This window comes from Sinocyclocheilus rhinocerous, unplaced genomic scaffold (assembly GCF_001515625.1).
Source record: "Sinocyclocheilus rhinocerous isolate Xijiao unplaced genomic scaffold, SAMN03320098_v1.1 scaffold555, whole genome shotgun sequence".
NCBI classification, from domain to species: Eukaryota; Metazoa; Chordata; class Actinopteri; order Cypriniformes; family Cyprinidae; genus Sinocyclocheilus; species Sinocyclocheilus rhinocerous.
Genome location: NW_015629527.1, coordinates 390784 through 404411, shown reverse-complemented (window position 1 = coordinate 404411; position 13628 = coordinate 390784). Strand labels below are relative to the sequence as shown.

Below are 13628 nucleotides of genomic sequence, written 5' to 3'. Positions count from 1 at the left end.
ATGTACCGTATTGTCCCGAATATAAGACGACCCTGATTATAAGCCGACCCCCCTTTTTCCAGATGTACCTTTCGGAAAAAGGCTTTTTAAAAAACGCCTCAGTAAAAGACATTTTGTCTTCAATTATTTTCATATTGCATATTTTTCCTATTTTAATTTTTGTTTTGAAAGTATGGTAAAAACTGGTAAAATGTACCAACAATCACATTTAAAAATATACACTTTTTGATATACCATAAAAAAAATTAAAAAAAAACAGGTAGCCCATCTGAATTAGGACATTTAGGCTATCCATCTAATAGTAGCCTACCAAAATCTTATTAACAGTAGAAGTTCAATCTTACTGTAGTCTTCAAATCTGGGTACTGTCTTACGTTTTAAAATCACAAAGAGAGTTTGGTGCCATCAGGCTAATGTGACAGTCACGACTCGTGCAGCTGTCAGGTTTTCTTTCTCTTTTGTTTTCACTCCCGATCTTTACAACACGCATTACATTACGTATTTCATGGCACACTCGTTTTATGCGTATTTGGCGCCACCTAGTGTTGTGGGTGTATTATTGACATGTCAAAGTCTAGACCCTGAATATAAGACGACCGCGTTTGAGAGCCGCAGCCCTGCAGAGTTACATCGTCTTATATTCGGGACAATACAGTAATGGCAAAAAAAGAAATCAACATTTGGATATGGGAAAACCTTGGAGTTTGAAAACAGAAGTGGTGTAGGAAAAAATAATCCACACATGAGTTTAACAGCAACATTTTCCTATTTTGGACAAGACATACACTGTTTGACCCCTGGAATACTGTACATGTGCAAAGAGAAACATTGTAAGTCAAGCAGCTGGCTGGGGAACAGTGCAAGATGAGAACACATGATTACTGTATTTGCATTACTGTAAGGGGTAGGTTTAGGGTTGGGGTAGACATTAATAAACCATAATTTGACAGGTAGCATTTCTCGTTGTCGAACTGTACTACCTACTGTTTTAATTGGAGGTAGCAAAATCTCACAGGGTAGCACAAATCGACAGAACAGCGGCTCAGAAACACTGATCTCCGAGAGTTAGGGTTTAACACCGAGCACTTGTGTGCAGGTCTTTCAGAAGGACTTGCAGACGCTGAAGGCCGAGTTTCAGAGCCTGAGGGACAGCGTTCAGACCGAACTCAAAGACGCCACGGACAGCGATAAAGCTAGATACCTGCGCGCACAGCTGGACCTCATTAACCAGAGACTAGTTCACCTGGAGAACTACACTACTGCACACCTGCAGAGGTACTCAATACACAAATATAAAAGCTGGATTTCATTGTAATGATACAATACTGTTCAAAAGTTTGGGGTCGGTAAGATTCTTAATGCAGAAGTCTCTTGTGTGTGCCAAGGCTGCATTTATTTGACCAGAAATACAGTAAGAACTGTAATATTGTGAAATATTATAACATAATTATAATTACAATTTCAAATAAGTTTTCTATTTGAATGTATTTATATTTATTATATAATTGCAATTAAAAAACCGTTTGTATTTGAATATATTTTTAGTATAATTATAACTAGGGTTGCAAAGGGGTGGAACATTTCCGGTAAATTTCCGTAAACTTTCCCAAAATCCCTGGAATATTCCAAAAAATCCTGGAAAGTTTCCGACATTTCTGGAATATTTCCGAAATTTACAGGAAATTTTCCACCTTTTTGCAACCCTAATTATAACTATATATTATAATTACAATTTCAAATACCTGTTTTCTATTTTATTTATTTATTATAATATAATTACAATTTCAAATTAACTACTTTAGTTAATAAGAGTATATAATTATATATTATAATTTTAAATAACTTAGTTTTTTATTTATTATAATTATTAGATTTATATTTTATAATATTATTATAATTACTATTTAAAATGACTTTTCTATTTGAATATTTTTTATATATTATAATTATATCATATATTATTAGTATGTTATAATTATTACAATTAAAATATAATTACTACAATCTGTTTTCTTTTTGAATATATTTTCATATATATTATTATTTTATATTATTATTTACATTTTCTATTGTTTTCTGTTGGAATATATTTTTTATATTATTATTATTATTATTATTAAAATTTAAAACAACTCTTATGAACTGTTATGAACATTATGAATGTAATTGTATTGGATGCATCAGATAAAATATCAGCTGCTGTGAAATACACCTATTAAATATTAAAATTCACAGCCGTTGTCTGTGTTTCAGGTTGAATTCACTGAAGTCTCTGCTGAAAGATCTGCTGAAAGCTGAAGATGTGGTGAAGGTTTATGAAGCTCGGCTGACAGAGAAAGAGACGGCGTCGCTCGACCCGGACGAGGTGCAGAAATACCATCAAGTGCTTCAGGTAATTATGTTTAGATATTTCTGAAAAACAAGGCAAAATATACTAAAAATATTTTTTAAATAAAAATATTTAAATGATTTATTATTTCATGATTTTTAAATGAATTAAGATTAGGGTTTGGGTATCGTAAGAAATTTTCCGGTTCCGATTCCGGTTCCATTTAAATGAACTATTAATATTTTTTCACTATTTTACTTTCATTGAATATAGTGTTGCTGGAAGCTAGTAAGTAATGTTGAGTAATGCTAGTCCATCAATCACATGTGCTTCAAAGTTGATGTTTTTTACACTATCAATAACATTTTGCTTTTCAAGCAGGAATAAGTCCCTTGTTCAAATAGTCCCTTGAGGGCTAAGACACTTGTTCATTTCCCTAAATTAATGAAATATTAACTGTTATAACCATGTATACACACACTCCATTAAAGCCCCTATTTTACAAATAATAATGCAGTCAGGAGATAGTGTGATGCAATGAGTGGCAGTAACAATAGCAGTCTATTTATTTAGTGGTCCAAGTTGAAGTCAGTATGTCTATTAATGACAATATGGGACAAATATAATGTAATTTAGTGGCGGCAGGAGCTGCGTGCTGCAGGTACATGTACAGTCAGACAAAACAACGTGCACAGTTATCAAAGACGCGAGTGCGCCTACAGTCGTGGAAAACGTTCGGCAGTTAAAGACGCGGCACGTCTGTGGAGTACGCGTCATGGGAAATGATGTGCTCAGTAATTAAAGAGGCAGGACGGTGTTTCTGTTACTTGATTTGTGACACCCTTTACGGGAAACGCCGGCGCAAGGCTGCTCACAGCGCTTCGTCACGCGTCGCACCAGAACCGTTTTCGGAACCGAAACTTAGAAATTGCTCACAGTTCCGGAACTTTTCAAAAAACTTAACTGGTTCTCGGTTCCCAACCCTAATTAAGATTATAAAATTGTAATTTTTTAAAAGGAAAAATGAAGAAAACCTGAACGAGTCCTTTGTGTAGAGTCTTTAAGTGCAGTTAACTCTACAATACGACTTAACCTGTACTTTTTCTCCAAACCCAGAGTATGCGCAGTGATTTGGAGCAGAAGCAGGATTTGCTGAATTCACTGCTGGTCGATTTGAATAAGATCCAACAGTATTATGAACAGACGGATCAGGGCCGTTACAGGTGCATCATCAACCTCTCGCAGTACGCCGAGCACGTCAACCAGCTGTCAGACCGCTGGAAACGCATCCAGATACAGATCAACAACAGGTCAGACGCTCCGTCCCCAACAGAACGGCTGGCTTTCCGGCTGTAGGCCTGAATTAACTGACTAACGAGGGTGTTTTCTCAGGCTGGAGGATCTGGACGCTTACCTGCCGCATCTGCAGCGATACCTGCAGTCCAGTTCTCGTCTCAGCGGCTGGATCGACGAAACCCAGCGACAGATCGATTCTCAGCAGGCCGTCAAGACCGACAACATCACAGTTTACACACAACTCCTCAACCAGCAGAAAGTGAGCCTGGAAAACATGTATTTGAGCAGAGTCGCCTAAAGGAATCCACACAGCCATTTGTTTGATTTAACTGAAGTTTAAGTAGACTTTTGTAATGCTGTTTCCTAATGTGTGCAGGCGTTAAACTCTGATATAAAGGCGAAGAGAGAGCTGTTGGAGATGGTGCAGAAAGACGGCGAAACCTGCATAAATGCCATCAAGGTATTCAACCTACAGTTTCCTTTAATGTGCTGTTAGGGGATTTAGTGTAAGTCCCAACCAATGATGACGTATATAGTAATTAAAACACCAAACAATCATAATTTGAGTCGTTTCTGTCTCTGAAACGACTTTTCGGCTTATGTAACCTAGGCCATGCCTAATTAACACTTTACAATAAGGTTTAATTTGTTTATGTTAGATAACATAAACAAACAATGAAAAATACTTGTAAAACATTTATTAATTTTAGTTCATGTTAATTTTAACATTTACTACATAATACATTATTAAAATCAAAAATTGTGTCTCTTAATATTATTTAATCTCTTAATATTATTATTATTCAATTGACCTAACAATGAGCAATTGTGTTTTTATTAACTAATGTTAACCAGGGTTATTATAGTTAACTAAAACTGAAAATAAAATCTAAATAATTAACCAAAAAAATTGTTACCTGAAATAAAATTATATATATATATATATTTATTTTTATTTATTTATTTTTTTTTTCAGATGGTTGCAACATTTTTAATTTTAGTTGTTAAACTTGATGTACTAAAATAACTAAAAATGAAATAAAAATGAATAAAAACTATATGGACATATATAAAGGCTAATAAAAATGACAAAAAAACAACAAAATTACTAAAACTTCAACTAAAATTAAAATTAAAATGGAAAATGTAAACAAAAAACTGATTCAGATATTAACAAAAAAATATAATAGTATCTCAGGGTTTCTAAAATAACACTAACATTAACCTAGATTTTTTAAATACTGTAACAAATATATTGCTCATTGTTAGGTAATATTAGTTAATGCATTAACTAATGGGGCCTTATTGTAAAGTGTTAAGATAAATATTACAAAACATAACTGTAAACTACGTTATCGCCCAGCTGTGATCTGAACTGCGATTATAAGACAAATAAAAAACAATTTAAAAGACAATTTAATATTTATAATATGTTTATGCTTTATAATCGCATAATGACTTTCTGTAAAGCTGCTTTGAAGCCATGTGAAAAGTGCTATACAAACACATATGTAGTCATTGTTTTAGGCTACTGCTGTAGTTTGCAGACTTACTAATATCTAATTTCAGATCTGACAGCATTTTTAATAATCTGAACTGTGTCTCTGTAGAACTATGAGCTTGAGTTGGCAGTTTACAGTGCTGGACTGGAAACTTTGCTTAACATCCCCATCAAGAGGACTGTGCTGCAGTCACCATCGTCCTACATTTCAGAAGAGGTACACCTACAAACACACACTTTCCCAGTCAACACACAAGCATTGCTGTTACTGCAGTGTTGTTTTATTATAACATAAATTTTTTTCATACTTGTCTTTGTCCGGCAGGTCTCTTCTCTAAATGCACACTACTTAGAACTGCTCACCCGTTCAAGCGATTACTACAAACTTCTAATGGCTTCCCAGAAGAACATGGAAGAACTGAAGGTATATAAAGACACTTCGGTTTTGGCCGAGTGATGAGATCAAGAAAAAAAACTTTTTTACAGTGAAATATTAAAATAGTAATATCTTATTTTGTTTAATATTTATTATTATTAATAATCATATTCAGTGCTGGGTAGTAGCTGATTACACGTAATCTGGTAATCAGTTTACAAAAATTAAGTACTTTTTTAATTAGATTAAATTACATTTTAAAATACTTGTAATCAGACTATAGTTACTTTTTTGATTACATATTATAACAAATTAAATACATAATTGTTTTTACTAAGTGTTTCATTTTGATTTTGTTGTTTATTTTAATTTTATATTTTATGATTTAATTAATTATTAGCTTTTCATTAAACTCACAAACCCCCTGCAGTTCCTTCATGAACCCCAGTTTAAGAAACCTTGACTTAATGTAATGTTTAATGCACTTCATGTTGTTAATAACAGTGAATGGGATATGTTTTCTTTTATATATTTTATATATTGTCTTTGCATTTTTATATTTATATGGTACAATATTATCCTATTTAAAAAAAGTGATAAACGAGTTAAGTCATAAGTAATCTAAAAGTAATCAAATTGTCTGATTATATTACTTAAAATTTCATTAAACTCACAAACCCCCTGCAGTTCCTTCATGAACCCCAGTTTAAGAAACCTTGACTTAATGTAATGTTTAATGCACTTCATGTTGTTAATAACAGTGAATGGGATATGTTTTCTTTTATATATTTTATATATTGTCGTTGCATTTTTATATTTATATGGTACAATATTATCCTATTTAAAAAGTGATAAACGAGTTAAGTCATAAGTAATCTAAAAGTAATCAAATTGTCTGATTATATTACTTAAACTGTGTAATGTAATAGATTACATTAGTAATTACAGTTTTTGTCATGTAATTTGGAATCAGTAACAGATTGAAATTTGTAGGTAATTTACCCAGAATTGGTCGTACTAATCTATATTTCACAAAGTTTTCATCCAAGTTGTGCAGCTGAGCATTTTTAAATTGAATTTTAAATCACAAAATCGCAATTACATTTTCCGCCCAAATCATGCAACCCTACCTAAACCTTCTTCAGTAAACGCAAAAGCCTTAAAATGACCAAGTCTTTAAATGGTTTTAGGACTCAGACAAGTCAACAGACATTTTGGACAAATGTCAGTGCAATGTTTCATGATGCTAGTTTTTATTCTCAAGGGACTTACCTGCTAAATATATAGTTATGAAGCACAAAATAATGTATTTTAAAATGTTTTCTGCAGATCCGGAATACCAGGATTGAGCTTCTCGAGGAGGAACTTCAGCAGCTGCGAGATGCTATTAAGGATCACAATGCAACGAATGCCTCTTTGCAGGAAGCTCTTCTGAAATACCAGCAGGAGCTGAATGAATCGCAGACACACCTGCTATCTCTGGAAGAGGTGAAGAGGACTGAGACTTTGAAGTGCATGGCCACACAAGATAGCCTGGACTCTTCTACCAACCGCCTTCAAGAGTTTACGGATGAAGTACGTCGCCTCAAACTCCAGTTGGACGAAATGGAGAGGAAAAAGAAAGTCGTGGTAGAGCGCTACACATTTTTGCAGGAAGAACATGATGAAACTATGCGCAAGAAACTCAAGGAACTGGAGCAGGCCAACTGGGCCAAGATGGAGCTGGAAAAGACAGTGTCTGACAGGACCCGAGAGCTGGAGCGTCTGCGAAGGGAGTTGGAAGACGAGGCTCGGCGCGTCAAGGAGGCGCAGGCGGAGCTGGCAAAGGTAAGGCAGGAGCACAACATAGAGACACGAGAGGTGAAACAAACCTACGAGTCTCAAATCCTCGTTACTCAGACCAGCATGCAGAAGCTTTCGCAGCAGAAGGAAAGTGATGCTGCTTCCATGAGTCTGGAGTTTGAAAGATTAGAGGGAGAATCTAGGGAGTTAAAGGAGAAGCTGCAAAGGCTTCGTATCACCCTCGGCCAGGAGGAGGCCCAGAGGAAGCACCTGGAAGAGGAGGCCCAGAGACTTAGTGCTGTAAGTACAGAGGAAGGCCGAAAGAGGCATGAGCTGGAATCTCAAGTCCAGTTGCTGTCTAGCCAGAAACGTGAAGCAGACAACAAAACGAGGGAGGTACAGGAGAGCTCCAGTCGGGCTCTGCAAGAAAAGAGTAGTGAGATCAATCGTCTCACACACTCTCTTGAAGAGGAGCGACGTTTGAAAAGATCTTTAGAGGCCGAGATCAGGCGACTGGAGGGGGAGTTGGTCGACCTCAAAACTAAGAATGAAAACTGTAATGTGGAGTTGGTGCAACTACGCTCTTCCCACCAGGAGTTGAGCCTCATCCGGGTGGAGCTGGAGGCCCATGCTCTTGAGAAGGGCCGGTCTGAACAGACTATTACGCGCCTTCAAACCCGCATTCAAGAGCTCCAGGAGGAGCTGAAGCGACTGGAAAGTGAGTTGGAGAAGCAGCGGCAAGTGGTGGAAGAGGAGGCCAGCAAGCGCAGAAGAACAGAGGCGCAACTTGAAAAGAGTAGCCAGGCCATGCGGGAGTACACCACTACAATCACCACGCTGCGTAAGAGCCAGGAAGAGACCAATTTTGAGGCCAAGCATGTGGATGAAGAATGCAAGCAGCTGAAGGAGGCCCTAGACCGTGCCTTGAAGGAGCACAAAGTGTCTTCTCAGAGCCTGGCTGCCTTGAAAGCAGAGATTAACACTTTGAAACTACAGCTGACACAGGAACAGGGGCGCGTCCAAGACTCCAACCAGCACTACGAGGCCCTTCATCGCAGAATGGAGGAGAAGACTTGTGCATTAAACATAAGCACTGCTGAAACTGAGCGTCTGCAAAGGCTGAACGAAACTCTGACTAAAGATCGCCTCCGCCTGGAGGAGGAGTTGCGCTCTGTGCGTCTAGAACATGAGGAACTGCTCAAAAACAAAAAGCGTGCAGATCGCGAACTGATTGAGCAAATTGCAGCTTTGCAGAAACAGCTTGAGTCCAGCCAGCGTGCCAGTGCAGAGCATGACAGGCTTATGCGACAGCTCTCACGAGAGAGAGAAAAACTGCAAGTGGAGATAGAAAATGTACAAAAACAAGCCAGAGAGGTACTAGGATAACTAGAAACTAGAGTTTAGTAGATTTAGCCAGCCGCATGCATCTCTCTCTCTCACGCTGCATGCTGTAAATTGTTACTGTCTTGACATGCAAAATATCCATTCCATTTTTATGGAATATGCTCCATAAAAATCTGCCATATTTTTGCATGTCTTAATGTGCATGTTTGACCTATTTCCACACCACACCCTGCAGATTTGCATCTTACACGCCTCTGTAGTTTGTCCTTTGCAAGCTTCCATGCTGCGTGCTTGTTTTGCACAACAGCATCCATTGCATACATGATCAACCACATTCAAGACATATCAATCTAACCTCTATTGTTCGTGGCATACTCTGTGATTTTGACACTTTAGAACAGGCGTAGCAAACCCTGCACCTGGTGGGCTACTATGCTGGGGTTTAGCTCCAACCCTAATCAAACACACCGATCCAGCTAATCAAGGTGTTCAAGATTACTTGAAAATAACAGGAAAGTGTGTTGGAGTGGGGATGCGTGCTTGTTTTGCACAACAGCATCCATTGCATACATGATCAACCACATTCAAGACATATCAATCTAACCTCTATTGTTCGTGGCATACTCTGTGATTTTGACACTTTAGAACAGGCGTAGCAAACCCTGCACCTGGTGGGCTACTATGCTGGGGTTTAGCTCCAACCCTAATCAAACACACCGATCCAGCTGATCAAGGTGTTCAAGATTACTTGAAAATGACAGGAAAGTGTGTTGGAGTGGGGATGGAACTAAAGTCTGCTGGAAGGTAGTCCCTCCAGGAGCAGGGTTGGCTATAGCCATGTGATTAGCTTGAAAACCAATCAGTTATTTTTTGTAATCGTCAATGAATGATAAATCATTGCCATACAATAACAAATCATTGTCCTATCTGAAAAATCATATACAGAATGATCATCTTAAATGATAAAATAATAATCTTCTCTTTGGTCTTTTTGTTGCAGACTTCCTCTGTGATCCAAACATCCCAATATCAGTGCAACAGCCTGCAGCAAGAGCGGGATGACCTCCTCAAGAAAATGGCTGCAATGGAACAGGATATGATGCGCTTGAAAAAGCTGGAAGACGAGCTAACCCGTATCAAACTCTCACTGGAATCGGAACTGAGACTAAAATCACAGCTGCAGGAGGACAATGAGAGGATCAAGAAGGATTTTACCCAATGGAAGACCAAATGCGCGACTCATGAAGAGCAGATTCGAAAGCACAACTCGGAGCGCTCCGGCCAGGAGAGCCAATTTAATTCTGTCAAGGCCGAGATGGAAAGGCTGAGGATGCAACTGAAGGAGTCCGAAGAACGCTACAGGCTACTCTTGCAGAACTTGGAACGAGAGAGGGCCGAGATGCAGTCGCTTCAAGACTCGCAGCAGAATGAGTTGCTGAGACTGCAGCGGAAACCAGATGGTGCTACCAAATACACTCAGACAGACCTAACGGACGCCTCCTCGCTGGTCTTCGAAGGTGTCCGCAAGAAGGTCACAGCGCAGCAGCTGCATGACTGTGGTGTGATTGACAAGGTGACATTTGAGCAGTTGATGAATGGCCAGCGGACTGTCGAGGACGTATCTGTCGACATCAGGCTCAATCTTAAAGGCACAGGAGCCATTGCAGGGCTGGCAGAAGGACCTAAAGGCAAAATGACCTTTACCGAGGCTAAAAAACAAAAATTGATTTCAGACGAGAGTGGAAACATGTTGCTGGAGGCTCAAGCTGCCACAGGGTACATCATAGATCCCAGAGCAAATGTGAGGATGACTGTTGAGGAGGCTTGTCTGAATGGACTTGTGGATGAAGCTGACAAGAAGCAGCTGTTGACTGCAGAGGCCGCCTGCATTGGGTTCAGGGATCCCAAAACTGGTAAACTCTTGCCAGTAAGCCAAGCCATGAAGAAAGGAATAGTTAACCGAGAAACAGCTCTGCGTCTCCTGCAGGCACAAGAGGCGGCAGGAGGCATCCTTGATCCCATCCTTAGTGTCTATCTTTCTAAAGATACTGCCATGGACCGTGATCTTGTTGATGAGGATCTTTATCAAGCTCTAAATGCCAGACCTGATTGCTATATCAATCCCGACACTGGTCTACGTGCCAGCTACGTTACCCTCAAGAAGCGATGCAAGGCTGACCTCAGTACTAGCTTGCTTCTGCTTCCAGCTCCAGAGAAACCCATGACTGTACAGGGACTGCGCCATGAAGTTAGCGTGTCAGATCTGGTGGATGCGAAATTACTGCAACCTTCGGATGTATATCATCTGAGAGAGGGCAAGATTACCAGCCAAGATATTGAACACAGGCTTCGGGCTTATCTCCGAGGGTCAACCTGCATTGCTGGGATTTATGATGAGGCCAACGACTGCGCCTTGCCCATCTACCAGGCCATGAAGGAAGGGCTTCTGCGACCAGGCACTACCTTGGAGCTTCTGGAAGCCCAGGCAGCCTCAGGCTTCATTATTGATCCCATCCACAATGAGTACTACACAGTCGAGGAGGCCTGTAAGAAAGGACTGGTGGGTGTGGAGTTCAAAGACAAGCTTCTGTCTGCAGAGAGAGCGGTAACTGGGTACAAAGACCCAGGCACCAACAAGATGATCTCCCTTTTCGAAGCCATCGAACGTGGTCTCATAGAGAAAGGTCATGGCATTCGCCTGCTGGAGGCTCAGATTGCAAGTGGTGGCATCATTGACCCTAAACACAGTCACCGAATTGATGTTGATGTGGCGTACCAAAGGAGCTACTTTGATGAAGAGATGAACCAGATTTTGAAAGATGAAGGAGATGACACAAAAGGTTTCTTCGACCCAAACACAGAGGACAATCTGACCTACCTGCAGCTAAAAAGCCATTGCATTCCAGATAAGAAGACGGGACTAGTGCTTCTGCCCCTTTACGATAAGAAAAAGATGCAGCAGAAGAACTCCTCAAGGAAGAGACGAGTATTGATTGTTGATCCTGAAAGTAATAAAGAGATGACGGTGCGTGAAGCCTATGAGAATAAACTCATAGACTACGAAACCTTTTTGGAATTGTCTCAGCAAGAGTGCGAGTGGGAAGAAACAGTCATCACTGCCCCAGATGGCTCGACCAGTACAGCTATAATGGACATGCAAACAGGCATTCAATATGACTTGAAAGAACTGCTAGCTAAGGGAGTGATTGACCAAGATGTCCTTGATAAGTATCGCTCAGGAAATCTCACCCTTACAGAGCTTGCAGATATGATCACCAGACACAAGACAAAGACTCTCAGCAAACCGCTCAGCTCCTCTGTCGCCTCATCATCTTTCACATCCCAGACGTCAATGAAAAGCCAGATAATTCAAACTGAAACTGTTAAAACAGTCGAGAGTATCTCCACTCAAGAAACCATTCAAGATCCATCCTCAACAAACACCGCCAAGCATATTTCCAGCATGTCAATCAAACTGACCCCATTAGTGGAAACGATTGAGGAACAGAATCCAGTTGGAGCAGTTTTTGACACAGAGAAGCTGGAGAAGATCAGCATATGTGACGCTCTGAAGCGAGGAATCATTGATTCCATCACAGCGCAACGACTCCTGGAGGCTCAGGCTTGCACCGGAGGGATTGTGAGCCCTGAAAACGGTCGCCGTATTTCTATTCAAGAAGCAACCCGACTTGGTGTCCTTGATGACGAAATGGCCAACAGGATAAAACCTGCCCAGAAAGCGTATATTGGTTTCGAAGACGTGAAAACCAAGCGTAAGATGTCAGCCGCCGAGGCCGTCAAGGAAAAATGGCTGCCGTACGAAGCTGGCCAGCGCTTCCTCGAATTCCAGTATTTAACCGGCGGGCTGTTCGACCCAGAGCTTGGATGCAGACGTTCGCTCGAGGAGGCTTTGCAGCTCGGCTGGCTGGACATGAGAGCGGCTCAGAGGCTCCAGGATACGCGCCACCACCCCAAGACCCTCACCTGCCCCAAGTCCAAGCTGAGGATATCCTACAAGGAGGCTCTGGAAGGTTGCATGACCGAGGAGAACACGGGTGTATGCATGCTTCCCGCCTCCACGGTTTCATCACGTGGCATCAGCAGCCCTTACAACCTCTCGAATCCAGGATCTGCCTCAGGCTCTCGAAGCGGATCCCGTAGGGGCAGCGTAGACTACAGCTTATCCCCCTCTTCGTCTTCCAGATACAGCAGCTTTAGCTACAGCAGAACCTCTTTCAGCTCCAGATCGCTCTCTTAAACAATAATTTTGTACTGTGCAATGTTATATAACACAATTATCCATCAAAGTATTTTTAAGATAACAATATGAGAAGATCAGTAACATTTATTATTGGAAATGTGGATTGTGTTCTAAACGAATCAGCATTTTTTTAACCACCTTGTTTGGAAAACTAAAGAACAACCAGTAGCGTTTAGTGTTCCTTAAATCTATATCGAATGTATTAATACAAAAAAAAATACACTTTTAATTTTGCCTGCTTATTCACATTATGGGGGTTTATCTGCTTTTGAATTTTATTAAACAGATGAAAGTTGTTTATAACACTAGATTTTAGGTATAGATGTAACTTTCCTGATTTGTTTTTACACTAATACTGTTGAATTGCTGTAGTTTTTCTGAAAGTTTCAGTGCCTTCACTTTACCTTTGTACTAGCCTGAATTACTTTGTGAAGTTGATCTCTAACACTGTGTATGACATTTTTCTTACGGTTTTATTGCTCAAATAAAGAAAGACCTCATTAAATGTATGACTCGTATGATGAATTATTACTATGGTTTGATTTTATGTATAAAATTTTATATTTAGGAGTTAAAGCAGAGTTATTTAATGTCTAATACAATCTAATCCAGGCCTGATTTCACAATATTTACTTTTGAACTTCAAAATTGAACATTAATACTTTTAATTCCATTCAGTTTTATTAGTGATTACAACCAAAGATTTAAGTGCACGTTAAAGCAGAAATAAGGATCCTGT

General features: G+C 39.6%; 1 protein-coding gene across 2 annotated transcripts in view; it reads left to right on the top strand.

Moving 5' to 3' along the window:
* dspb (desmoplakin b) overlaps window positions 1–13384 on the top strand; it is a 49150-nt gene extending 35766 nt beyond the window's left edge. Inside the window, exons 16-24 of one of the 2 annotated variants that reach the window (XM_016551200.1) lie at window positions 1097–1275; window positions 2254–2392; window positions 3446–3639; window positions 3722–3884; window positions 4002–4085; window positions 5236–5343; window positions 5452–5550; window positions 6832–7329; window positions 9629–13384. In XM_016551200.1, coding sequence (XP_016406686.1) covers window positions 1097–1275; window positions 2254–2392; window positions 3446–3639; window positions 3722–3884; window positions 4002–4085; window positions 5236–5343; window positions 5452–5550; window positions 6832–7329; window positions 9629–12886 — 4722 coding nt within the window. In that variant the 3' untranslated portion in view covers window positions 12887–13384. Of the gene's footprint in view, window positions 1–1096; window positions 1276–2253; window positions 2393–3445; window positions 3640–3721; window positions 3885–4001; window positions 4086–5235; window positions 5344–5451; window positions 5551–6831; window positions 8659–9628 lie in introns of both variants that reach the window. The other variant, XM_016551199.1, reaches the window with a different exon arrangement.
* Window positions 13385–13628: the final 244 nt, after the last annotated feature.